Genomic DNA, 27,590 nt, shown 5'->3' with positions numbered 1-27,590 from the left:
TCATGGCCATGGACTCTGGAGAGAACAAAAGTGGAGTTAAGAGCTGTAAATATGTGTTTGTTGGGGTGTAAGGCTTGCAGCGCCGCACAGTGGTCGAGCTGCCTCACTGCAACACTTTGAGGGCTGGTCATACTGGAACTTTTGTGACAAAGACAACTTAATATATTTGTAACAGTTCCTCTATCTGCAATGGATGTTTTTAGATTTGTACTTTAAACCAACGCGTTCCAAAGTATTCGTGTTAGGCAAAACAGTTTAAATGCCTCCAATTTGACTTTTTTTGTGTACAGGATTTTATTCTGAAAATCTGCCAATAACTAGATAAAATATTACATGTGCATGCTCAGGTTTAAGGTTCTCTGTACAAGTTTTCTATTGTCTTTCTCAGAGAAGATCATTCACGTCAACCTTTGATGTGCTTTGACTGTTAAATCTCCACATTTTTAGTGTTCTAAAAAGTCAGTTTATGTAACAATCACACATTAAAACATCAGAGAGACAATGTCTTTGATGTTTTCAAGTTGTGTTAAGAGTGATGAAAGAAAAACATCAGACATTCTTATGAGGTCAATACATTTTAATTAAAAAAAAAGGACTCATCAGGAAGAACAATCTTCCACTCGCTCACAGAGAGCAAGGGACAGACGAGTGGCGACACTTCGCCTCAACACGGTCGGTGTTGGAATCCAGTGTCGCATCAAAGCAGGAACATAAAGCTTGTCTAGAAATCACACGCATGTCGGACTGAGTGCAAGACTACTGACAACCCGACGAAGAAAAAATAAACAACGTAACCTCTTGAATTAAAGTCCCAATCATGGAGACGATGGCCGACCGTTACAGTTCACATTAAGCGGTTGTAGCGAGCACGTTGTGATCTTTGAACCGTCCTGTAAGTTGCAAACTAAATTCATGTAACGGAACAATGACGACAAATGTACATTGACACATATTACACACGGAGGTGAAGGAGGTTCCTCAGGGGCGACAAATGGATCCTTGGTTCTGCACATCCCTGAGTTAGTCCTGGTGTCCTCCATCACGTGGACTGCTGGCACAAAGCAGCGTGAAGGTTTTCCACCCACAGATCTTCACAAAGTCCAAGAAGAAGTCAGTGCATGAGCTTTTTAGGAGGCGGACAAAGAAATCCACAGGATGTTAACACGGCGCCGCCTCGTCCTCGTCCGGAGCTTTGTCCACTTTGGCTTCCTCAGCGACTTTGTCTTTACTCTTTTTGTGTTTCTTCTTCTTATGTTTGCTTTTGTGCTTCTTGTGCTCGCCCTCCTTCTCCTGCACTTTGTGCTTCTTGTGCTTCTTCTGTTTTTTGTGCTTCTTGTGTTTCTTCTTCTGCTTCTTGTCTGCAGCCGCGCCAGTCGACACACTGGCAGAGTCGCTGTGGTTTTCCCGCTCTGCGCTGTTGGAGTGCTGGCTGGCGGAGGGGGGGGTGCTCCCGTCCTCGTCAGAGTCGGAGCCCTCCTCTCCCTCGCTGTAGTCGGGGATGAAGGCGGCCTCGTCGGTCTCGCGGGTTAGGTCGGAGCCCAGGCGCTGTCTCTTAGTCTCTGGGCCTCGATTTTCTTCCCGTCCACCGTTCTTCTCGTCCTTGGAGGACCTGCTCCTCTCCTCCTTTGTGGACGCAGTCCTCTCGTCCTTCCCTGCACCCCCCTTCACGTCCTCCCGTCCTGCTCGTCCTCTTCCATCCTCTTTTATAGCCGAGCTCCTTTCTGTTTTGCCTCCCTTCCGGTCCTCTCGAATAATTTTCACTTTGGTGGGTTTAACAGAAGTGGAGGCCAGCTTGCTGCCTTTGCCATCCTCCTTTGGCGCCCTCTTCTTCTCTTCTTTGGCCAACCCTTTCTTCTCGTCTCGGGTGACCTCGTGAGCTTCACTTTTGACAGCTTTGGGCGCTTCCATCTGTCCCTCTTTGGCCTGACTCTTCTGAGGAACAGGCGAAGGTTCCTTGGGTACGCCGGCATCCTCCTCCTGCGTCACCGCCTCCTCCTCCTCGTCGTCTTCCCTTTCCCACTTGGAGCGAGGAGGCGCCTGGATGAGCAGCTCCTCTCCGAGCGGGCCGGTTTGCACAACATTTTTCGGACTGGGGTCGTGGTTGTTCTCCGTGCTTGGTGGGGGCTGCTCTGGATTGGCGGGAGAGTCGCTCTTCTCCTCTATCTCACCGACGTGTTTTGTGTCTTGAGTTAACCTAGAGAGGAAGAGGAGGAGAACAATAAGACCAAGTCTACTGCAAGAATATGAACATGGAGGCAACATGTCTCACCTGGCAGAGTTCGCAGACAGGCTCGATAAAACCTTGCGACTGATTTTAAGCTTGGTCCTCACAGTTGTGGCCTCACCCTCTTTCCCTGGTAAAAAAAAAATGAGTAAAGGAATGATCTAGCACCCAAAAAGAAAGACCTGAATGGTGGATGTGGGCATTGTCTCATGTGACTCACCTTTGGGAGCAGTATCTGGTTTCTTTAAAGAGGACATGCTCTTCTCTGCTCTCTCTTTGGAAACAGTCCTGGGTAGAAGATCAAATAATCTGATGAATAAAGTATGATCATTTCCATTCATGACCAGACTTCCTATCACCTACCGATCAGATTTTGGTACTTTCTCCGTGGCTTCTCGCTCCTTGGAGGAACTGCTAGGCCTCTCTTGCTTCTTGCTGATGGCAGATTTTTCTCCAATTGTCATTTTATCAAGGCAAACGGATCTTCCAGATCCACTTCCACCAGAGTTCTTGCGTTCAATCTTGTGCGATTTATCGCTAGCTTCAGCTTCTTTTCCTGCAGAGACCGAAACCTTCTGTGAGGCTGAGCCTGAGACTCTGTCACGCTCTTTATCAGAACCCACAGTTCTATTTCGGTCTGAGCTTGAAGTCTTTTCACGATCTCGATCTGACCCAGAAGTCTTTTCCCGATCTCGATCTGACCCAGAAGTCTTTTCTCGATCTCGATCTGCCCCAGAAGTCTTTTCCCGATCTCGATCTGACCCAGAAATCTTTTCCCGATCTCGGTCTGAACCCTTATCCCGATCTCGATCCGAACCCAGTGTCTTTTCTCGATCCCGGTCTGAACCCTTGTCTCGATCTCGGTCGGAAGTTGAAGTCTTGTCTCGATCCAAACCTGAAGTCCTTTCACGATCTCTGTCAGCTCCCGAAACCTTTTCCCGATCTCGGTCGAATCCTGAGGCTCTTTCCCGACCTCGATCTGTACTTTTTTCTTGATCTCTGTCAGACCTAGATGCTTTTTCTCCTCGACCTCGATCTGAACCTGAAGCTCTGTCTCGGTCTCTGTCTCCCTTGGAAGTACTGTCCCTCTCTCGGTCCACTCCTGAGTTCCGGTCAGTGTCTTTGTCAGTGACAGAAAACTTCTCCCCAGCTTTATCTCTAGAAATTCCTCTGTCAGAAGAAGCAGATGGTTCCTTTTTGACGTCACTTTCCGAAGAACTGCTGGGTCTGTCGGCATCCAGGTTGTTTGTGGTCTTCTCAGCACCAGAAGATGAGGTCTCAGGGTTGCCTCGTTTTCCAGGATCTCTGTTCAGAGGGATGCTTCTCTGGCTCACAGGCTTGAACTGGATGTGGACAAAGATCACAATTTGGATTACAATTTGCTACAGTGGGTAAAACTGTAAAGTATGTGGTGGTCCTTTGTGATACTCACCGGTAACTCCATGAGTGGTCTGATAAGTCCTCGATCCTTGTCTGCCCAAATCATCTCGCGGCCCACATTAAGGGGAAGAAGACCAGGCCTGTCAGATGGGTGTGAAAGTCTCTGCTGTGGTGGCTGGTGAGCAGCATGTGGGTGTGAGAAGACATCGACTGCAATCCCAAGCCCATCTAATCTTCTCAGTTTTCCAGGCGGAGAACCAAGTAAAGAACGTCCCTCTTCTCCCAACCTCCGCCTGTTGTCGAGCGGTGAGGGAGGTTGGTGGAGGTACGAGAGTCCTTGATGGGGTAGGGGAAGGAGGCCGCCACCATGTTGGAGGTCTCTTCGTCCTCTATTATCGTTGCCAGGTCGGAAGCTCTCATGGAGAGACGGGTGTGGCAGAAGTGCGCCTTGGGAGAAGAGCTGGGTTGTCTTTTGCAGGGTAGGTCTCATAGATGAGCTTTTAACCTTTTCCTTTTTAGGAGCAGTTGTGTTGTGGCCATCTTCAGGTCTGGCTTTGGTGGTCTTTGATGTTTTAGCCGCAGGAGGTGGATCTTTCTTCTTGGTGACTGCACTTTCAGTCTTTTTCCTCACCTTGTCGCTTTTGGCTTTAGAAGCCTCCGCTTTGACTTTGGGTTTTACCTTTTGAGCCTTCTCTTTCTTGGGCTTGTCAGTCTTGGATGTTGACTTGACCGCGGTTTTTACAGATGCAGTGGATATTTTAGAGGCTGGAGCCTTAGAGGTAGCGGTGGCAGACGGTGGCTTTGAAGACACCTGAGCCATTTTACTCGGAGACAATATTTCGTCCATAGGTTCATCTCTGACCGGCGTAGCATCGCCTCGATCCATGGACTGCTGCGATTGTTCAGAGTCCTCCCCAGCTCTTTTCTTTTTGACCTTCTTAGTCTTGAGGACTTTGGTGCTGGTCTTTGTGCCCGTTGAGGATGATGGAGGATTGTGAGATGGTGCTGGTTTCTCATCTCGACCTCTCCTCCCTCTTCCTTGTGGAGAGTATTCCCTGTGCAGGGGGGACACTCTGTCCCGTTCCCTTTCCCTTTCCCTGCTGCCACGGCCTCTGTGATGCATTGCCTGATGCTGACTCTCATAGTCTTTGTAATACTTGTTGTACCATTCTCTGTACTCCCTCTCCCACTGCCGATAGCGGTCCCGCTCCCAGCGCTCATGACTATTAGGGCTTAGTCCCTTCAGCTCAGACGGCGGCAACTCCCGTGGTGGTGGCTTTCGTATACCAGGACTTCGGTTTCGGAACGCACCAGGTGAGCGAGAACGTGACCTGGATCTGAATGGCGCGGGCCCTTCGGGCCCCTCCCAGCCTCCGCCGCGGAAGGAGGCAGGCGGCGTTCGCGGCGAACCTGACCTCCTGTACCCGTAAGACCTTGGCCGGGAATTAGACCTTGATCGTGAGCGTGCATAAGTGCGTCCATTTCGACGGGAATATGGAGAACGGGGATATGGCCGTCCGTGGGAGCGTGAACGGGATCGCGATCGACTCGGGGTGTAAGAGTAAGACCTCGACCTTGACCTGGATCTCGATCGAGAGTAAGAGCGGCTGAACGGAGAGCGGCTATACGATCTGGACCTGGTGAGGAAAGAGGGCAGAAATAAAAGTAATCAGAACGTATGTCATGTCCAAAGGACTTTGACACTCTTAGGATTTGTGAGACCGCAAGAGTGATCACAGTTACCTGGAGTACGAAGGTCTCTGCCTCTTTGATGTATTTCGATACTTCATAAGCTCTTTGTGAAAGTCTTTTGTGAATTCATCCAGTTTAGATGTAATACTGTAAACAAAAGGTACCAACACAGAACATGTCAGTTGTACTGTAACACAATTCATTCTTTTTTGAAAATATGGTTTTACTGATGAGACACAAATAGAAGCGTCTTTATTTATATTTGCATCAACAACACAATCTCTAGCGTGTAGCTTAGTTTAAACCAGGGTGTCCAAAGTGCGGACCAGGGGCCATTTACGGACAGTAGCTAATTTTTTAAACGGTCATGTCAGCGCAGGCATGTGATTTAAATTTAATGAAAAAGACAAAATAAGACAGAAGTCTGGGGGGCGCTGGTCCCCAGCCAGGTCCAGGTTGTTAGTGGGACAAGGGAGCCAGTTTCTGTCTCTTTGACTTAATCTCCACTTCTAACTGCTCCAAATGCAAAAACCATAAAGAGTACAAACAATGTTTATTCTATTAGCTAACTTCCTTTATCTGAATAGCCATTTGTGATTTATAGCATGAAATAAATATCTTGCAGTCATGTTTGTTTCAAAATGATTCAACTATACAATGTCAAAATGTAAACAGTAGAAATAATGAACAAAATGTCAGCTACTGTTTTCTTCTAAAACACCAATGATAATTAAATTTATCATTTAGACAGGCTATATATGCGTGTTCTTAAATGTGTATTCCGTGTCCTCCATGTTGAGAGTATTTTTTATTTGGGCTTACATGATAAACAACTAAAATGAATGTTTTGGGCATTGTTTTATCCAGACGCATACATTTGCCAAAATGTGGCCAAGTAGACGCATTGCGGGTTTCCTGGACGTTGTCTACATTGCTAAAAAAAAAAGAAGAAAATCCTCTGCCTTCTTCCACTAGTTTTTTTAAATATATAAATCGCTCGCTTGAATTATCACTCTTCTCTTGTCAGATTCTCTCGTCGTCATTTGGGATGTCCGCATCTGTTGTGATTTCCCTTCCTGGTTCGATTATCTTGCCTCTGATTGGTCTGTCCATAATGTTTTGCTCTAATCTTAGCCAATTGTTACTCATGATAGTAAACCAACCAATCATCATTGATTTTTCCCGTATATTTTGTCCCCTGCCAGTGGAGTTGCTTCCCTACGTAAGCTTCGATTTTTAAAATAATAATTTTTTTAATGGAAAACCGTGTTTTTACCACTGGATTATCAAAAACCGTACTCATGTGAAAACCGTAGTTGTTGGCAGGTTTGGCAAAGAGACGGATCAAGATTTTAACACGTCAGACAAAAAAAAAGAAAAACGGAAAATATTTTTAAAATATTTTTACAGAGATAATAAAAGACGGAATACCGACTATAGTCAGAAAAATCACATGTCTGTCAGCGTCAAATATTGCTACTTGGCAAATGATACCTGTTAGCATGCTAACACTAGCTTTTTTTAAGCTAATTTTGTAAGTATACACATCAGTCACATTTTGGTAATTGATGCATTCTAACGCTAACATTTTAAAGTAATTACACACGTCAGTAAGATATTTTGGTATTTGACGCAAGTTAGTTAGCATTTTAGCATGCTAACATTACCATGCTAGCTTTTTAAGTTGATTTAGCAGATATACACCCTAGTGTGATATTATAGTATTTCATTAATGTAAACTGTAAGCATGCTACTGTTAGCCTAGCACTGTTAACATGCTAGTTTTTATTCTCATTTAAATGATATTATTCTCATTTGGCCTATATTTTATCTTACTTGTTGCTATTTCTGTTGCTAAAAAAATCTTTATATTGTACTTGTTTTGAAGGTCAAAACTACCAGTATGACCCCCTTAACCTTTGATTTTGTGAGTTTGTGGTCCTCAGTGGAAAAAGTGGTTTAGACCACAACACACACATTTATTCCATTCAATAGCACTTCCTCAAACAGCGTTTCTGTCACTCACTTCTCTTGTCGGTGATGTCGCTGCTTGTAGAAGTCCTCCTTTGAGAGAGGGGGTGGATTGAGATTGAGGGACGGGGGCAGGGGAAAAAGAGGAGGTTGACCACCGGGGGGCCCCCAGGGAGGGTTGACCCCTGGGGGTCCAGGGGGATACATGGGCTGAGGCTGGTAACCCATCGTAGGAGGAGGGAGGAGACCGGGGCCAGATGGGTACAAGGGAGGGTAGGGCTGCGGCGGGGGTGGGTATAGCGATGGGGCCACATAAATGGGAGGAGCAGGTAAAGGAGGTGGAATTGTCTGGTGGTGAGTAGAAGGCGGGTCGCCTCGGTTTCTGTAGGACCTGACAAGAGATGTGACAAATAGGTCAGACTAAAATATTAATTTTAACAAATTTCATAACCAACGCTCTCACCTTTCCCAGTGTCTGCCTCCTCTGTGGGGTTGAGGCGGTCGAGAATGCTGGCCTGAGACAAAAAATTGGTCAAATTCGCCATCAAAATCACAAAATTGCTTTAACCATAGAGAATGTGTTTCTTACTTGGTAGATGATGATGAGGCCTTGAAGAAGGTGGCGGCTCAAACTTCATATGGTAACTCTATGCAAGACAAAGTCAAAATAAAGTTATTTATAAAAATGCCAACAACGGAACAGTTCAAAATCAGATCCTCAAGACTGACACACCTGTCTGTCTCGGTCTGACGGTTTAGACGAGCTCGGCATTACAATGACGGGGTCTATCTCCCTATCAAAACAAAGACCTGTGTCACTACAAGAAAATTACACAATTATTTTGGAATGTGTTGCTCAGTTTAGAGCTTTAACTCACTCGGGTGGGGGCGGCTCTCCTTGGCCGGTGGAGACCCGAGGAGAATCATGGTCCACATTAGGTGCAGGAGCCGGTGAGGCATCTTGTCCTTCTTCAGCGACGTCAGTATGAGGAAGGGGAGGGGAAGGTGGAGGAGTGGGAGTCGGAGTGGAGGTGGTTGTGGAGGTGGCGGTGAGCGCAGCAGGAACAGGCAAGACAGGCGGGGCTTGAACTTGGGGGGCAGGGGTCACTATAGGGGTCCCACTGAAAACAGCAGGAGGCTGGGAGATGTTGGCCATCAGAGGGTCCTGCTGTCTGGACTGGAGAGGCCTGCTTAGGTGAAGCCGTGGGGGAGGGGGCACCGAAGGATGGACCAGTTTACGCCCATGTTTTGCATAGCCGGTCTCATTTTTAAAGTTGTTCACAGCCTACTCAGCAAAAAAAGCATATAAAAAAAGTAACACACATTTTAAGTTCACTTTCTGTAGAAATGTATAAAGAGTATGAAAGAAATTACCTGTCGAAGGAACTTGTTGGCTATGAGATTGTCGGGGGAAACATCGGACTGTTTGCATGTGTAGCAAATGTGCTCCTCAGAGTCCAGCAAGGTAGTCCGGATACCTGAAATCAGTCAGCAAACAGCCACTTTGGTTACTCGCATGTGCTGTAAGAGCTCTAATTAATGCATCAAGTCAATTTACCACAGCTTCTCCTTTAGTTGCAAGGTGCGAAGTCTACAAAAGCAAATTAGCTACACAGTTTGCACCTCTTTGCTACCAAAACAGTGATTCTGTTACGTAGCATACTTAGAGAGCGATGTTTTACTTACAGTTCTCACACACTTTTCGCTGCGTCATCTTTGCGGTAGATGTATGCAACCATAACGAGTATGACTGATACTTAATTGCATTGACTATTAGGTTTACCTTTTTAAATTAAAATGAGCAAAAAAACGTAAAGGATAACCGCACTTTGATAACCTCACAGGTAAGGCTGAAACGACGCGTCGACGTAGTCGACGTCATCGGTTATGTAAATACGTCGATGCCGTTTTTGTGCGTCGACGCGTCGCATAATTACGTCACACTACCGTCATGGCGGAGCGCAAAGCAGACAGTGCGAGCGAGGGGAAAAACGCACGCTAAAAGTCGTCAAAAGTGGGAGTATTTCAATACACAGCCTAAAAATGTTGTTGTATGCACACTGTGTCGAGCGGAAATGGCCTATCATAGCAGCACAATGGCTATGAACGAACATTTGAAAAGAAAACCATCAACCATCAACTAGTCAATCGTCCGCGTTAGCATACGTTGTCATCATTACACAAAAACATGAATGTGTCATTTGTATCTGCTAGGGGTGTAACGGTATGTGTTTTGTATTGAACCGTTTCGGTACGGGGATTTCGGTTCGGTACGGGGGTGTACCGAACGAGTTTCTAAGATAAAGCTAACTTTAGCTGCTATAGTCTTAACAAGTTGCTTTGCTTCTCTGCCTCTGTCTCAGCACGCAGCATTGTCCCACCCATACAACCATCTGATTGGTACACACGCAGCATTGTCCCACCCACACAACCATCTGATTGGTACACACGAAGCATTATCAGCCAATCAGCAGTGCGTATTCAGAGCGCATGTAGTCAGCGCTTCAGCGTGGAGCAGATAGGTGTTTAGCAGGTGAGCATCAGGCAGCGGACTCTCCCCAAATGATAATAAACACCTCCCAGTCAACTACTAGTAACATCACTATGAGCCCGTTGACCTACTAGAAACATAAACTGCAGCTCAGCTCGCTCGCAGTCCTGGTTTGAGGTGAAGGCTAATTAGCTCTCAGTTCCAGCCACATCGACCCCTTCTGAGCGCCTATTTTCAGCTGCTGGGAATATTGTAAACAAGAAAAGAAGCAAAGCAAGTAGACATGCTAACCTTTCTTCATTACAACTGTTAGTCACTCACTGGAATGAGTAGAATTGGTTCTTGTGTACTGTGTTGGACTGGATGTTTATTTTGCACATTTTAAAAGCAATACTTAATGTTTACAGTGCTCCAGAATATTTAGATTGGCACTTTTTTGTATTGGATGTTTATCTTTATTTTTGCACATTTTAGCAAATAAGCAATACTTTCACTTTTGTTGAAATGTTTACACTGTTGTTACAGAATATTTCGTTTTGCACTTTTTTGTATTGGATGTTTATCTTTATTTTTGCACATTTTAAAGCAAAATAAGCAATACTTTTACTTTTGAAATGCTTATACTATTGCAGAATATTAAGATTTGCACTGGATGTTTACTTTTATATTTGCACATTAAAAAGCAAATAAGCTACTTTTAATTTTGTTAAATGTTAAAAGTTTTAAATGTTTACATTGTTACAGAATATTTTGTCATGTTGTTGTCAATGTTGACTGAGTGGCCATACTTTTTTTTTTGTAAATAAAAGCCATGCCTTTTGAAAAAACTGGCCTACTTTTATTTTTTCATCTTCATTTTAAATAAAATAAAATAAAAAATAATCGGTAAAAGGAAAAATAATCTATAGATGAATCGAAAAAATAATCTGTAGATTAACCGATTAATCGAAAAAAATAATCTATAGATTAATCGATAGAAAAATAATCGTTAGCTGCAGCCTTACTCACAGGCAAACTGGGGCTAGCTCGCCAGCTTAAACGTTAACATGTATACAAAGGACATTAACGTATTTCCCCATTGAGAAACAACATACTAATCAACCAGTCAAAATTTACATGAACACATTGCTGTCTAAGTAATTCAGATTTAAATGTGCACATCGAACCTATAAGCTGTGCTTACTTAGAACATAGCGATCGTTATGTGCACGGAAGAATATGACAGAGGGAGTTTTACGGTGCGTTCAAGGACCACTGAATGCCTGTGGGAGTCGGAGTGGAGGTGGTTGTGGAGGTGGCGGTGAGAGCAGCAGGAACAGGCAAGACAGGCGGGGCTTGAACTTGGGGGGCAGGGGTCACTATAGGGGTCCCACTGAAAACAGCAGGAGGCTGGGAGATGTTGGCCATCAGTGAAGCATAAGAAGCACAAAACATGCAAAATAGTGGGCTTTCTAACAGTGGGTCTATTTATTTCAGCTGTTTAAATACAATTTTAATAAATAATACAAAAATAATAAATAATTTAACATGTACAAGAAAGGTTTTATTATAAAAACACCTGCTCAGTGGCCTTGTGGTTAGAGTGTCCGCCCTGAGACTGGAAGGTCGTGAGTTCAAACCTCAGCCGAGTCGTAACCAAAGACTATAAAAATGGGACCCATTGCCTCCCTGCTTGGCACTCAGCATCAAGGGTTGGAATTGGTGGTTAAATCACCAAATGATTCCGGAGCTTGGCCCCCACTGCTCCCCTCACCTCCCAGGGGGTGAACATGGGGATGGGTCAAATGCAAAGGATAATTTCACCACACCTAGTGTGTGTGTGTGCGTGTGTTTGTGTGTGTGTGAGACTATCGTTGGGACTTTAACCTTTAACATTTCAGTGTTTGTAGAAGTATCTTATTGTAAGTATTTTTATCCTGCACTACCATGAGCTAATGCAACAAATGTCATTCTTATCTGTACTGTAAAGTTCAAATAACAAGGAAGTCTAAGTCTAAGTCCTTTTTGAGCACATTGAACAACACCGCAAAATTGATAGTGATAATTTGTCACAATAACCGTGATAAAATTTTCATATTGTTACATTATTATGCCTAGCCAACAGTTACAGCGTTTAAGGCATGGCTTTTAAACCTTTCTGAGCTCGGGGCCCAGCTTTTCTGCTACAGAGGGACACACACAAATAATACCCAATTATATTACTCTTGATTTAAATATTACTCAATGATATCAAACTCAGTTTGATAGGATAAACCTTTTCAAATGATATAAAAGCATGTGTTAATCATAAAGATGAATAATATCATGGCTGAGGTCAGGCTAATTACAAAAATAAATGTCAATCACATATACTGCAAAATAAGGGACGCAACAACTGATACATTTACATACAAATAAATACTATGTTAAAATAAAGTCGAGCAAAATAATAAATCATAATAAATGTGTTTAATTTAACTGTCGATAAAATCTAAGTGCAAATGAAAAAACAGCTTCACCAGTTTAGTCATAATTTTTGCGCTTAAAAACCTTCTCTATGACTTTACATCTAGACTTGATACAGAGTTGTGCATAGAGAAGAGTATGGCCCACATGTTCGCCATTTACACTGCAGAGCCAATAACAAGTGTCTTGTGCAAGTTAAACACACACACAGTTCTGTTCGAGAGAACAGAGAGATGGTTTGACAAAAACACTATATATGAATCTCAGAATAACTAAGATATTGCCTTTTGGTAACCGCAGAAGAGAAAGTCGAACACAAATACAAATAGAGTAAACATTGTAGGAGTAAAAGAAACCAAATGTTGGTTGTAATAATAAGACGATAGTAGATCAAGGTTTGTCTGAACCTAAAAGCACAGACACAGCACGTTCAGTGATTACAAACAATACATTGCAGTTGACATACTTCACACAGAAGTCATGATTTCTACGCGTTTGTTGGTCCTAATATAATGAAGAGTTTGGCAGAATGAGGGTAGAAAGTTACTTTTTTCTGTCGTTCTGTGCTTTTTGTTTTACATTTGTTGCGCTGTCGGGTGCGGGTTAGAGTGCCTGCTGGTGACTAAACACTGCAGGATGATACTTTCACAAAATAAAAGCATGTTTTATTGTAAGTTAATTATGTTTAGAACTATATATAGACATATTATTTTGTTAGAAAAAAAACTAACGTCTAAACGACAGCAATTATATGCATCCGGGCAGAGCCGCACACGTCTTTGGGAGCAAAAATGGCGCCTGTTTAGTTGGCCATACTCTCTTCATACACGTCTCTGAACAATGGGCCCTGGCTCTTTGGTTAAGAAACACTAGTCTAAGGTATCCATAATAGGATTGATACTCACACTCATCGCAGTAGCTATTTCCGCAGCAAGGAATAACCACAGCGTCCGTCATCAGGTCATTACAGATGGGACACAGAAGCTCATCAGGGATGGGGTCGGAATCGTCCTCAGAGGAAGACTGATCATGTGGGACAAACGGCGGACGCTCCTTCTTCCCTTGAGCGTACGCCTCTCTGTTGCAAGATAAGATCACTGCTTGAGGGCCACAGCAGCAAACTAATGATTGGTGTCTTCCTGCCAGAAATTGTGCATAGACGTACGCATCTATGGCCGGTATGGCGTATTCACCGGTGCTGGTCAACATGGCTCCTTTGGTGCCAGGCTCTGCTTTCACCATGAAGCTCTGAGGAATCCCCTTACTCGTTCTCACTGGTTTGGGACCTTCCACGCTCTTATCTTGGATCTGAGCAGGGGAGAACGAGAAGTTGTCAGCCACAGAACTAAATTAAGCAGCCGTTTGGCAGAAAAAAGCCTCATTATATTTACCAACAGCATGGGGCATTGGCGAATGTAGTGGCCAGTCTTTCCGCAACGGTAACAGGTGTAGTTAGCAGGTGGCGGTCCGATCGCTTTTTTGGAGTAACTACAAAGACAATTAGCAACAATGAAGAGCGCCCCATGGAGTCACACTTGTTTTAGCCCGAGCGAACTCTCTGAAGCACAATAACGAGCGGATACTAACTGAATGGGGTCATAGTCGTGGTTTGACTGGGAGATCATAGCTTTAATCTTGTCCACCTCGGATGCATTTGCGTCAACCAGATTAGCGGTCTAAAGAAAATAAAACACGTCGAAGGGGTTGGGAAGAAAAAGAAAAAAACGTGTATGTTAACAAGACAGTGAAGTGTCTTCCAACGTGTTTGATAGTCTAAAACCGGTAGCGGCGTAATGAAAGCCGTACCTTGGTGAGTTGGGCGAGAGACATAGAAGGAGAGGAGTCGGTCTGCAGGAGAATCAGAGTACAGACATTCAAGGCGTTAACATGATCTTGTTTGCATACAAGGACGAGCCCAGATTGTCCCTAGCGTCTGTCCGGTCCCGCGCAAATCCTCAGAAGCAAGCTATTGATTGGGTGACTTTAAAAAAATATGAATAATCTACAGCATCTCAACTTTAATCTTGTCTTCTTTATGAAGATTGCTAAATTATGTCACCTTTTTATCCCATTGCAAAGTAGCACTTAAGGTGAGGTTGCATTGGATTATTAACATTGAACAAACGTATGTTATAAAAAAAACCTGAGTAACACCCAGGCTTTGAAGAGTCAAATGTTTTGCCACCTGCGCATCCTTGTAAGGACAGAGTGGATGGCCTTTACATTGTGAATGCTGCTTCCATACAGCTATGCAGGGGCAAAATGCAGATTTTAACACAATATTAGCCAGCGGGAGGGTACATTTTCATGCAAATGCAGGACCCTCATGTCTTTGAAATACGTGGGCAGGCTGGGAATGCTGTAGAGGGAACACACAGGGATGTGGTGCAAGCGGCTCTGACACAGAACCACTGAAAACCTTTATTGACTCTCTGCATCTTACAGGACACTACACCAGCAACTGTCCAAGGATCTCAATAATTTAATAATCAAAGAAATGCTTAATGGTTGCTGAAAATAAGTCAGCGTCATGAGCCTATACTCAACTCCCTGTACTATATACTTTGTATTTCAGAATGATGTATTAAATGCACCACAATTGAAAGATTAAGGGTTATGTGTAATCCATACTGGGTGTAAAACAGACATCGTCATGGTGAAAATGTACATTAGAACAACAACTCACAGTAGCAAATGTTACTGAAACACAATGCTGTATTCAAATTCTTAGCAGGGTATATGCTACATAAAAAATTCAAACATAAATGACTGAAGATACCTTTTCCATTCACATTACATTCAATCCCAGCCATGCTTCACTTCATTGGTTTCTTAAACCACATCAAAATATTTTCACAGAAAATACAATATATGACATTATAATCATAATGACAGTAGTTGTTGCTTTCCCCATATTGCAATAAGTACATTTGCCCGGACGGAAGCGGGCTACAAAATCCATTTCAATGTGAAACACACAGTCATGAATAATACCCACTTGTTCAGCAATTAAAATCAGCATAACATTTTAAAAATGGCAGCTACTCTGGTATTTCTCATCTTATTAAAGTAAGGCAGATGTAGAAAAAAACAAACAAATAAAACCCCATGGACTGTTTAATCATTTAAATCCCCCCCTTAAAAAGACAGCAAAGAACACAGAACTTTCAGCACAGATGTTAACACATAAATACAAAGTGATGATTATTCAATCGTCGACAGAATGTCGTCATGAGAAGTTTGGGGCGATTAAAGTAGAAAGAAGGGGGAGGAGAGAGGAGGAGTGAGTGTTGCTTTTTGGGTTTGTTTACATACGGGTCTCGACGATCCCACCACAGAAGTGTCAGAACGATCTCTGTGAGAAAGGACGCAAGACGGGAGAGTTAAAACAAACACACCATCATGACTGAGCGTTTCAAATAGTTTAATACGTACACAATGAACGTCCTGCCAGCGGGTTTGACTCCGCCGATGGGAGTCCGTCGGACAATCACAGACGAGTGTTTGGGGATGTGGACTTCATCGTCCGTGTATTCTGTGGGAAAAAAAACACACAAATCATGAATTCATCTATCAAAAATATACTTTTTTTATTTAGTTGTTATGATGAACGATACATTACGGAGACCTGAATTAATGTACAAAATCTCTGACAAAAATCTTCCACTAATGCAGTGACAGCCGATTCAGAATGTAACAAGGAAGGAGGACGACATCAGGAATAGACTTGCTTACATTTTCTTGATAAATTGGAAAAATTAGTGAACTATACAGGCCGCAACTTGGAGACCACTGCGAGAGTGTAATCGCAGTCTGCATATTATGGGAAGCTAATAGCTACCTGTGCTAGGAGGATATGTATTTGTTTTTCTTTCACTTCGCAAAATACCGTATTTTTCGGAGTATAAGTCGCACCGGCCGAAAATGCATAATACAGAAGGAAAAAAACATAAGTCGCACTGGAGTATAAGTCGCATTTTTTGGGGAAATTTATTTGATAAAACCCAACACTAAGAATAGACATTTAAAAGGCAATTTAAAATAAATAAAGAATAGTGAACAACAGGCTGAATAAGTGTACGTTATATGACGCATAAATAACCAACTGAGAACGTGCCTGGTATGTTACCGTAACATATTATGGTAAGAGTCATTCAAATAACTATAACATATAGAACATGCTATACGTTTACCAAACAATCTGTCACTCCTAATCGCTAAATCCCATGAAATCTTATACGTCTAGTCTCTTACGTGAATGAGCTAAATAACATTATTTGATATTTTACGGTAATGTGTTAATAATTTCACACATAAGTCGCTCCTGAGTATAAGTCGCAACCCCGGCCAAACTATGAAAAAAACTGCGACTTAGTCCGAAAAATACGATACCTCAAAAAGTTCTGGGCGGATTTTGATAAAAACTTTCAGGAAATGTCCAAAGCGACATATAAGTAAGAAGTGATTCTATTTTGGAGGAGATAGGAATAATTTCTACTACATTACAAGCCTGAATTTCTCTGTGTGTGTATACTAGCAGTCCCGCTCAACCGACAGACAAAGAGTGGCTAAATGACTCTTATTTTTTTTTTATTCTGCAAAGAATGAACCCTCTTGCAGACTGTTTGTACGCAACAAAAAACAAAAATGCACGGACATAGCAATTTAATCTATACTTCGATGTGCCAGATTCACTGTCTATTGGTTAGCAAAATAGCTCAATAGGTTATGAGCGGATTTTGTACCTCCGTCGCATACCTGGAAATCTGGAGGGTTGGCATCTTTGCGGTTTAACTTTTTCAAATCTTTATAAATAATTTTTAACACTTGAAAGGAGGATTAGGGCCACACTTAAAGGGGCCCTATTACGCAGAACCAACTTTTCTGGTACTTGCTGTTGTGTATTTGGGATCTGCGTAAGTCCCAAAAACTGACTCGTTTCTCTTTTTTTTTTACTTACAATGGCCGAAGGAGAGCAAAACATTGATTAGGTCGCAGGTATATACATGCAAGGCCATTTTCAAGAAGAATGTTTCAAGAGAAGCTACTAGCTCTTGTGATATGAGGTCCGCCGACCCCCAAGCTAGCTAACCTGTCCAAGCCAGTGAAATGGTTTGTCTGCCCCTTAAAATCAACCAACTTTGAGCGGTACCTCTGGCTTCTGATGGGCGCTGAAAAATTGAGTTTAAATATTTTATTTTATCACGTTTATGTCTTTATAATATTTTCATTTTGACAGTACCACGTAAAGACGTTTTAACGGCTGATGCTGGTTAATTGATTTTTAAATGCGCTGGAAAATAGCCGGTTTGCTACACTTTTAAGGTGATTCAGTGCCTAATAGTGCTCAAATTCTTCATCCCTTGTCATGTGGTGACATAAATTGCAGTATTATAAAAGGGAATTCTTAAAGTCGGACTAAGAAGAACATTACGGAAGGTCTAGATGTGAAATAAACGACCCGCCACTGCTGCTAAGTGATAAAATAAACGACCCTACTTGTCGACCTTAATATTTTTTTCCCCCTCCTGAAACCACACAATGCACCAACACTTTGGCTAAAATGGCCATAAACTTGTGACTCAAACACATGTGTCATCTATCTACTCATTCATATCTATGGCTGAAAGTGTTGCTGGTCAGCGGCCGCATTGTATGGATATTATTGTCTCTCCTGACCTATTGATCTACTTGCCAATTTATGACTTTTTAAAACGCCGCTTTATGGAGTGGTACACGGACGTAGGGAGAAGTACAGAGCGCCAATAAACCTTAAAGGCATTGCCTTTGCGTGCCGGCCCAATCACATAATACCTACAGCTTTTCACACACAAGTGAATGCAAGGCATACTTGGTCAACAGCCATACAGGTCACACTGAGGGTGGCCGTATAAACAACTTTAACACGGTTACAAATATGCGCCACACTGTGAACCCACACCAAACATAAATGACAAACACATTTCGCACCGTAACACAACATAAACACAACAGAACAAATACCCAGAACCCCTTGCAGCACTTACTCTTCCGGGACGCTACAATATACACCCCCCGCCATGTTTATGGGAGACATTGACGTCTTTCCCCATTAATAAACTACATACACCAATCTAAACTTGTATAAACACATTACTATCTGACCAACAAAGATATTCAATTAGGCACATTGAACTTGTTCTTAGGATCAAATGATTGATATATACCGTCATTTCCGGACTATAAGCCGCTACTTTTCCCCCTCGTTCTGGTCCCTGCGGCTTATACAAGGGTGCGGCTTATTTACGGCCTGTTCTTCTCCGACACCGACGAAGAGGATTTCGGTGGTTTTAGTACGCAGGAGGAAGACGATGACACAATGATTAAAGACTGACTTTTCATATACCAGTAGGCTGGTTATTTTGATAATGTACAGGCGAGCACTTTGTATTACTTTGCACCGTTGTATTATTTGTACTCTGCATGAATGCTGTTCGCCATGTCAAAGATGTGAAAGTTTGATTGAATGATTGAAAGATTTATTGTTAATAAATGGGACGCTTTGCGTTCCCAAACAGTCATCTCTGTCCCGACAATCCCCTCCGTGGTAGCAGGAACTCCTATATACTACGGTAATTACACATCAAAACCCTGCGGCTTATAGTCGGGTGCGGCTTATATATGGAGCAATCTGTATTTTCCCCTAAATTTAGCTGGTGCGGCTTATAGTCAGGTGCGGCTTATAGTCCGGAAATTACGGTATACACTACCGTTCAAAAGTTTGGGGTCACATTGAAATGTCCTTATTTTTTAAGGAAAAGCACTGTACTTTTCAATGAAGATAACTTTAAATTAGTCTTAACTTTAAAGAAATACACTCTATACATTGCTAATGTGGTAAATGACTATTCTAGCTGCAAATGTCTGGTTTTTGGTGCAATATCTACATAGGTGTATAGAGGCCCATTTCCAGAAACTATCACTCCAGTGTTCTAATGGTACAATGTGTTTGCTCATTGGCTCAGAAGGCTAATTGATGATTAGAAAACCCTTGAGCAATCATGTTCACACATCTGAAAACAGTTTAGCTCGTTACAGAAGCTACAAAACTGACCTTCCTTTGAGCAGATTGAGTTTCTGGAGCATCACATTTGTGGGGTCAATTAAACGCTCAAAATGGCCAGAAAAAGAGAAATTTCCTCTGAAACTCGACAGTCTATTCTTGTTCTTAGAAATGAAGGCTATCCTACAAAATTGTTTGGGTGACCCCAAATTTTTGAACGGTAGTGTATATACCTAGCAGTTAGTGAACTCGCTTGATGTCACATACACTGGAAGAGTAAAAAAAGAAACATTTAAAAGTTAAAACTAAAGAACAAACATATTTAAACATTCAAATGAAAATATGGCTTTTAAGTAGCCAGAACAAATATTTAATGTTTTTTCTGCCAAGAAAGTATAGTGTCTATTTCATTTATTTTTTTAAAGAAAACCTGATTAAAAGATTTCAGTGTGTACATGTACTTTTTGAGCACATTCAACAACACCATAATAATGATAACCGTGATCATTTTTATATGAAATTCTCATATTATTATGATATGAAATGCTCATATTACATCCCTAGCCTGCTTGTAACACAGATAAACGAATACAACCTGGAAGCAGATATTGTTCAATAAAAACATAGCAACAATTGTAATGAAGAGGAGACTGTCTATTTGCTTCACAAATTAAAAGAACAACATTTTTTGAGGTGCATCGATGGTAGAAAACAAGAAATGAAGATTGTGGCTAAGGAATTGTAGAATGTCGGCTTAATTCTGACTCCCGAACAAAATACGAATGAGATGAAAGATAATGAGGCAGGTATATTAAAGGCAAATAAAGCGTGCACAAACCTCTTCACGCTGCATTTGTGCAAGACAACTGATTCACTTTCCGCACAAGTGGCAAGATAGCCTAGAACAATAGCAACCTTCCTCTGGATATCAGTCAGGCATGAATGCTCTTTTCCTTTGGATTTAAAAACTACTTTAATCTAGCCACAGAGCCTTTTGGATGAACTTTTAAGACACTCAAAACCTTTGTTTCGGTGATTTTCGTCCAAAAATTCCTTCAGAAAAACTTCCACCGGTCTTTTCATTGCATGCGACCTGCATCCGCCCAGATACATTCTTAGTACTAGTGTCATGTTCGTAGCACATCAGCAGAGACATTAGAGAGGTAATATTTGATATGTGCCAATATTACAGCGGACATCAGTTAAAACGAGTTGTAAAGATCAGCAAATGGCTAGGGTGACGTCATAGGTCAACCGGAAAAGGAATTAATTTAACCATGCCAAAAGGAAATAGTCCCCCCCCTCGGACCTGGAACTTGGTGCCGTATCGAAGGTAGTAGAAAATGGAAATAGTCGCCGTGGCACTACGTGATGCGAACTGCAGAAATCAGGAGCCAATGGACGTTATTTGCTTCAAAGCATCTGTATGTTCATCATATTACTTACATTTTTCACTTGTCTGAGTGGTATTGGTCTAGCGGCGATGGTAAGTAAAGCATGTTAATTTCAAACTGACACTCTTATTAGCGTGCAAGACTTTGAGGAGGAAATATTATTACAAACTTTTGGTTGGTGTTGCTTCCTTATTTGTGATTATTCCAATCCGGTACCAAAAAATACACACTTGCTACTAATAGTCAAGTGACATGGCTGTTCAGAGTTTTCACTCTCCGGTGAACACTGCCCCTGGTGTTTTGACAAAGAAGCGTACGTCAAACTTTCAAACCACAGCTATAAAAAAGCTGCTACGTGACAAAGCAGTAGCAGAATCCAAGCTTTGGAAAGGTTGTCAACATACTTTTGTTCTGCTCTACTTGTAATTTTCCCACTTTTTAGGCTTTAGATCAGGAGTGTATGAGGCACATCCATTTAGATTATTATCTCCCGTACAGTGGGATGGGCCTCCATGGGGGCAGGGGGTGTTATGACCCATGGGGAATATGCTTCATCAGTATCATGCTTCAAACCTGCTTTGAGAAGCTGGGCATCGCGAAACGTGCTCATTGTAGCCATTAATCCTGACTGCCTCAGTTTTATTTATATACAAAAAAAAATCAGCACAAATTGTCTTTATATTTGTTTTGAAGGTTGAAGTGTCTTGAGTCCTAAGTTAATGTTGCTGATCACTTACTTCATTATTACCCGGTAATTAAAAAAACTTGATTTATTTTTAATTTCAGGCAATTTAATGAACTGTAAATATTTTCTGTTACAGCCTAAAATACAATATTACTTATGATAGTATTTATTGCAAGTTGATCTGTAGTAATTTGTTTTCTTTATTGTTAAAAGGTCTGTTTGTGACATTTACACAGATGCCTAGTGGGTGCCAACTTTCCAATGTATTTTACACAGTATATCCTGCCCCCTTACAGCTTCACATACGTCATTGCGCAAGTACGTAACACATGCGCGCACCCCTAATTTCCGTTCCGCATTTTCCAGCACACCTTCAACACATCCACAGGTCTGTGGATTCTCACGCAGTTGCTTTTAGCTGCTGGCATTACACGACAGGCTCTTCTCACTCTTTTCTGTGTCTCCTTCTCACAGACAGCAAGGGCACCTTATTACCACACGTCACATACTGTCACGTCATACGTCACATACATATACGCCCTCCCTGAGCAGAGAGGCAGCAGCATGGCTAACGTTAGCTGAGATGCTAGCGCAGCCGTGCGAGCAACGTTCCCTCTAAGGTGCGCGCCTGTGCAATTGCGCACTGCTCAAGCGTCCTCTGCGCATACCAATTATATGCCACGCACAAAATCAAATTAAAAAATAAGCGCATAACAATTTTCGACACACGGACACGACAGAGAAAACAGTTTTCGTCATCATTGTTCAAATATTGTAACGTCTGTCGAGACGCTTATCTCCATTTGGTGCCAAACGCCCACACCATCAAAATGCCGAGACAAAAATTTCCACAACACCGTATGAAAAAATTTGTGATTTTTTTAGTTGTGATTTCCTTCTCTGCATAAAAGTTTAAAAGTAGCATATATTAATGCAGTAATAAGAAGAATGTTTTAATGTAGACATGCAAGCCTTAAAAGAAAATTTTGAAAATCAAGACTACATTTCCTACAAATGGGTGCATTTCTACCCTATATTTTAACTTTAGATTTATTCTCATATCAAACTCTTTTGGCTGTCTTTTTGACACTTACATCCGGCGCCCCCCTCCAAACCCCGGATTGTAAATAATTCAATGTGATTATCTTGTGTGATGACTGAATTATGATAGTATATATCTGATAGTATATATCTGTATCATGAATCAATTTAAGTGGACCCCGACTTAAACAAGTTGAAAAACTTATTCGGGTGTTACCATTTAGTGGTCAATTGTACGGAATATGTACTTCACTGTGCAACCTACTAATAAAAGTCTCAATCAATCAAAACACAGAATCATCATACTGCTGTGATTATATGCATCAAGTGTTCATTCAAGGCTAAGGCAAAATATCGAGATATATATTGTGTATCGCAATATGGCCTTAAAATATCGCAATATTAAAAAAAGGCCATATCGCCCAGCCCTAGTTCAATGATGCCATTTCTGTTTGTCATGTATAATTTTGTCTATTTTGTGTTTATCCTTGAATAAACAGGTCAGTTTCTTGTTACCAACCATGGTGTATTATTCAAACTCCCCTAATTCAGCTGGCTAGTTGTTATCAAGAGTACTAAAACCCTTTTCAACATGATTCTGACAACTAAGTAGGCTAAATAACTTTAAACTTTAATACATGCTCGGATAGGCCAGTATCGGTATCGGTCAGTATCGGTATCGGTTCGGAAGTGCAAAAACCTGGATCGGGACATCCCTACCACACACCATACACCCCCCCTTACACATTTCTATTACATATAAGATGTCCGGGTCCACTGGACCCGAGGCTAATAGAAGTGTGGAAATTGATGTTCTGTGTACCACATGCACCCACACACAGCAGTCCTAGACAGGAGGAGGACAGTGTGTAGGTACACAGAACATCAGAGGGTCAAATGTGCGAGAAAATGAGAGCAGACAGTGTTGACAAACAATGTTGCAACCTTGTGTGGGAACCGCAGGTGCAGACACACAAAAGAATCCCTGTGGGATGCAGAAACTGGCAGAGAAATTTTCCGTGCAACGTTCATATTGTTGTTACTCAGCCAGCGTTTGTGGGTCTGATTGGACCTGTTGCATTTTGTGGCTTTTAATGCCTCACTATACAACACTTTTGTGTTAAAATACTAAACAGATGCTTATTGGGATAAGGTAAACATCTGTTCAGTATTTTAACATAAAAGTGATTGATTGTGAGGCATTAAAGGCCACAAAATGCAACGGGTCCATCAGACCCACAAACACTGGCTGAGTAACAACAATGTGAACATTACACAAAGTGTACAGCTCCACTAATGGACATTGGAGTGTTACTTTCAAAGGCAAAATTAAAGTATTGCTAGAAACATAATTTTATATGGGACTTTGTATTATATGTATAGTACATGTTCCAAAAAGAAAAAAGCATAAAACACCACCAGAATTAGAGATATTACGAGTCAAAGTGATGAAGCTTAGTGTTACGCTCATGACTTGGTGTAACTAAACATTACCCTATAAGATGAAGGCAATTGCATTGTATTGATATTTGAAATGTATTCAATGTTTACAAAGGAATATTTAAATATACTAAATGTAAAAAAGGGAATAAATATTCAAAATAAGATCATTAAATGAAATCTAGTTTGGTTAGGCCATCATGAGCACAACACAAGGTTGTAAAAGTTTCAACTACAATTCTAAATAAGATGTCAAAAGCAAACTGAAATCAAATACACACAGCTTAAAGATTGATCAACACCTATTTAAATTTAGTAATACATAAATATGATTTATCAAAATAAAAAATAAAAAAATACCTGAACAGAACGCTCATGATGGTTACACCAAAAAGTAACGCTATGAATCGGGTTTTTCCAAGTTTTGGGGCATTTTTATGCTATTTCCAAGCATCTCCTTTTTATTATCGTTGATTTTAAATGGTCAAACTAATGCATATTATATATGCATGCCCTAGTAAACAAAAAAAAGTCATATTTATTTTGATTGTTAGATTTTTAAGTACATTTGTGCAGGTGGGTGAGAATGTACCCATTACCAGAGCTGTACACAGAAGGGTTAACACAGGGGTCACCAACCTTTTTGAAACCAAGAGCTACTTCTCGGGTACTGATTAATGCGAAGGGCTACCAGTTTGATACACTTAAATACATTGCCAGAAATAGCCAATTTGCTCAATTTACCTTTAGCTCTATGTTATTATTAATAATTAATGATATTTATCTTTGTGGAAACAGTGATCATCTTAATGATTTCTCACAATAAATATATATAGAAACAGATAAATATCAATATGCAACACTTTATTTTCTCTAAGTGCACATTTTTCAAATTGAACATTTTCAAATGATCACTTCTAAGACAGTCTTGTGAAATCACAATATCCCATTTTAACTAGCTAGCCACTAACATTTTTTAACAAATCATGAATTACTTTGCATCATGTTTGTACAAATAATAACTCATGTAAAATACAAAAGTCAACTCTCAAATTTTTAAATAAATAATGTCACACTTTGAACTGGACACCAAATCTGTTATCTGTTTCTTTGTCAGTTAGTGAAGACCAAGTCTTTAAAATATTTTCTTGGATTTTCAAATTCTATTTGAGTTATGTCTCTCTTAGAATTAAATATGTCGAGCAAAGCGAGACTAGCTTGCTAGTAAATAAATAAAATTTAAAAAATAGAGGCAGCTCACTGGTAAGTGCTGCTATTTGAGCTATTTTTAGAACAGGTCAGTGGGCTACTCCTCTGGTCCTTACGGGCTACCTGGGTTCACCAACGTGGTGCCCGAACGTAATGCTTTGAAAAGCCGCTGCGGGGGTATTTAACAGTGCGTCGCGTCGGTAAACAAGACATCTTAACGGCAAATATACGATCTTTGGGTGAGTCATGGCAGCTTACCTTCCCGAGTTTGCGCGTTGGTGATCTGCAGGTCGCAGTCTGTGGCCTTGAGGCGCTCCCTGGACATGATCTGCCGCTTGAGCTCACTGAGGGTGATGTGGAGCCCATCGAACGTGACCGTGTTGTAGTCCAGTTTGGAGGAGAACTTGTAGTGAACACACGACATGTTTTTGTCGTTTTGTTTTGAACAGGCCTAGAAGCACTTAGATAAGGTACAAGAGAGGAGGAGGAGGAGGGAGGAGGAGAGACAGGCTTGGGTCACGAAATAAAACAGCGTCAACACTCAACACAGGAGGCCAAAACCTGGTCACTTTTAATACGTAAAAGCTGAAAATGGGCTGCAACACTGGACAAATTAAAGGGCTTGGTTAAAATTTAGGGCGAGTGACGGGGAAAAGTCCTTGTCAATCCCAACCAAAGACGTCGACATTAAAGGCCGGCGCGCCAGTCGACGGCGCCATGAGCCTTTTTGTCAGTCCTCAAAGTCCAGTGAACCCCGCAGCGGGGTGCGACCAGAGTCCGAGTGAAATACGAGAAGAGTACTTCTTTAAACTAAAGTGGCGTTCAAAAAAAGGCCGCCATGAGCAAGTCCTTGAGGGGGGAAAGCGAGGCCGCCGACTCGCTAAAAGAAGCTAGCAGTAGCAGCCGCAGTAGTCCGTAGGTTTTGCGTTAAAACGTCCGAAAAAAGTCCACCGAACGGCGCAGAAGGCAGTCGAAAACGAGTCCACAGCGTTTAGGCTAAAAAGGAATGGCCAAGGAAACGACAAATGAGGCGAAAGTAACACACCGACATTAGCCCGCTACACGGTTAGCCCCGACATGCGCCAAAAGCTAACGTGCTAAGCTAACTAACTACCGCCGTCACCGGTCGAACCCAAAGCGGGAGATGCTTCCTCTTCGGGTCCGTCAGTCGTGTTCCTCGGTGTCAAAGATGAGTCCTCGATGGATTTTATCGACGCAAAAATCCCCAACAGCGTCACGCGGGACGTCGATGTTCCCCTTCTCGTCGCTGTTTCATCAAAATGGCGTCGGACGGATGCTCGGGTTGAGGCCGAAGAGTCGCGGTGAGAATCAAGAGAAGGAGCCGCCTTCCACTTCCGGTGTCGCGACACATCACCCATGAGACGGACGCGAACGTCACGTGTCTGTTCTTTTGTGTCGTCACTTTTTGATACGGAATCCAAGACGAAATGTTGGTGACTCACAAGCGTAATTTGACGTTATTTTCGAACAATCCATCCATCCATTCCCTACCGCTTATTCCCTTCGGGGTCGCGGGGGGGTGCTGGAGCCTATCTCATCTACAATCGGGCGGAAGGCGGGGTACACCCTGGACAAGTCGCCACCTCATCGCAGGGCCAACACAGATAGACAGACAACATTCACACACTATTGGAATATTATAATTTACACTACGGTTTCCGGTGTTATAAAAACATGCGCTGCTTCATGAAAATGCAACCAGTTGCTTTATTTTTATTTAATTTTTTTTATTGAACAACAAACATACATTTATAATTCACACAAAAGTCAAGGCACTTTCAACATCAAGGATAGAAAACAAAAGCAAATACAGATAGAGTAATAATACTAAAAAATATGTTTTTTTGGGGGTTTTTTTAAGACAAAAAGGGATACCTAAATAATACATCACTTTTTTTTTTGATTGATTGAGACTTTTATAAGTAGATTGCAGAGTACAGTACATATTCCGTACAATTGACCACTAAATGGTAACACCCGAATACGTTTTTCAACTTGTTTAAGTCGGGGTCCACTTAAATTGATTCATGATAAAGATATATACTATCAGATATATACTATCATCATAATACAGTCATCACACAAGATAATCACATTGAATTATTTACATTATTTACAATCCGGGGTGTGGATGGGGGGGTAGGTTTGGTTGTTATCATCAGTCATCAACGATTGAGAACAGAGAAATGGATATTGGAACAGTGTAGGTCTGACTTGGTAGGATATGTACAGCAAGTAGTGGACATAGACAAAATACATTTAAAAGACATTACTGTTTTTATTACTAGTTGACCTCTTCTTCTGCAGACATTATTAGTTTTATTACTAGTTTACCTCTTCTGCAGACATTATTGGTTTTATTACTGGTTTACCTCTTCTTCTGCAGATATTACTGGTTTTATTAGTATTTACCTCTTCTTCTGCAGATATTACTAGTTCTATTACTAGTTTCCCGCTTCCGCCATCCTAGTCACTGCCGTTGTGGCCTCGGGCAAGAGACTTTACCCACCTGCTCCAAGTGCCACCCACACTGTTTTAAATGTAGCTTAGATATT

General features: G+C 41.7%; 1 protein-coding gene across 1 annotated transcript; it reads right to left on the bottom strand.

The window, feature by feature from the left end:
• Positions 1-562: 562 nt before the first annotated feature.
• LOC133633852 (E3 ubiquitin-protein ligase RBBP6-like) lies at positions 563-26,394 on the bottom strand. The gene is made up of 20 exons (XM_062026597.1): positions 25,273-26,394; positions 15,639-15,738; positions 15,519-15,558; positions 14,010-14,051; positions 13,791-13,879; positions 13,595-13,691; positions 13,369-13,511; positions 13,109-13,281; positions 8,642-8,745; positions 8,146-8,552; positions 8,001-8,061; positions 7,857-7,914; positions 7,731-7,782; positions 7,323-7,658; positions 5,348-5,443; positions 3,657-5,241; positions 2,588-3,567; positions 2,445-2,512; positions 2,270-2,354; positions 563-2,194 (listed from the first exon to the last, which is right to left on the bottom strand). The coding sequence occupies exons 1-20, from the start codon at positions 25,436-25,438 to the stop codon at positions 1,159-1,161; spliced, it is 5,718 nt and encodes a 1,905-aa protein (XP_061882581.1). The 5' UTR covers positions 25,439-26,394; the 3' UTR covers positions 563-1,158.
• Positions 26,395-27,590: the final 1,196 nt, after the last annotated feature.

Source organism: Entelurus aequoreus, linkage group LG18 (assembly GCF_033978785.1).
Source record: "Entelurus aequoreus isolate RoL-2023_Sb linkage group LG18, RoL_Eaeq_v1.1, whole genome shotgun sequence".
Lineage (NCBI taxonomy): Eukaryota > Metazoa > Chordata > Actinopteri > Syngnathiformes > Syngnathidae > Entelurus > Entelurus aequoreus.
The sequence above is the reverse complement of the archived record's forward strand: the minus strand, read 5'-3'. Positions and strand labels throughout refer to the sequence as shown.

Coding starts and splice junctions, on each gene's coding strand:
- LOC133633852 (XM_062026597.1), bottom strand. CDS start 25,438: ATGTCGTGTGTTCACTACAAGTTCTCCTCCAAACTGGACTACAACACG. Junction 8,746..13,108: donor AAATAGCTACTGCGATGAGT/GTGAGTATCAAT, acceptor GACTGATTTCAG/GTATCCGGACTACCTTGCTG. Junction 3,568..3,656: donor GACCACTCATGGAGTTACCG/GTGAGTATCACA, acceptor GTCCACATCCAG/TTCAAGCCTGTGAGCCAGAG.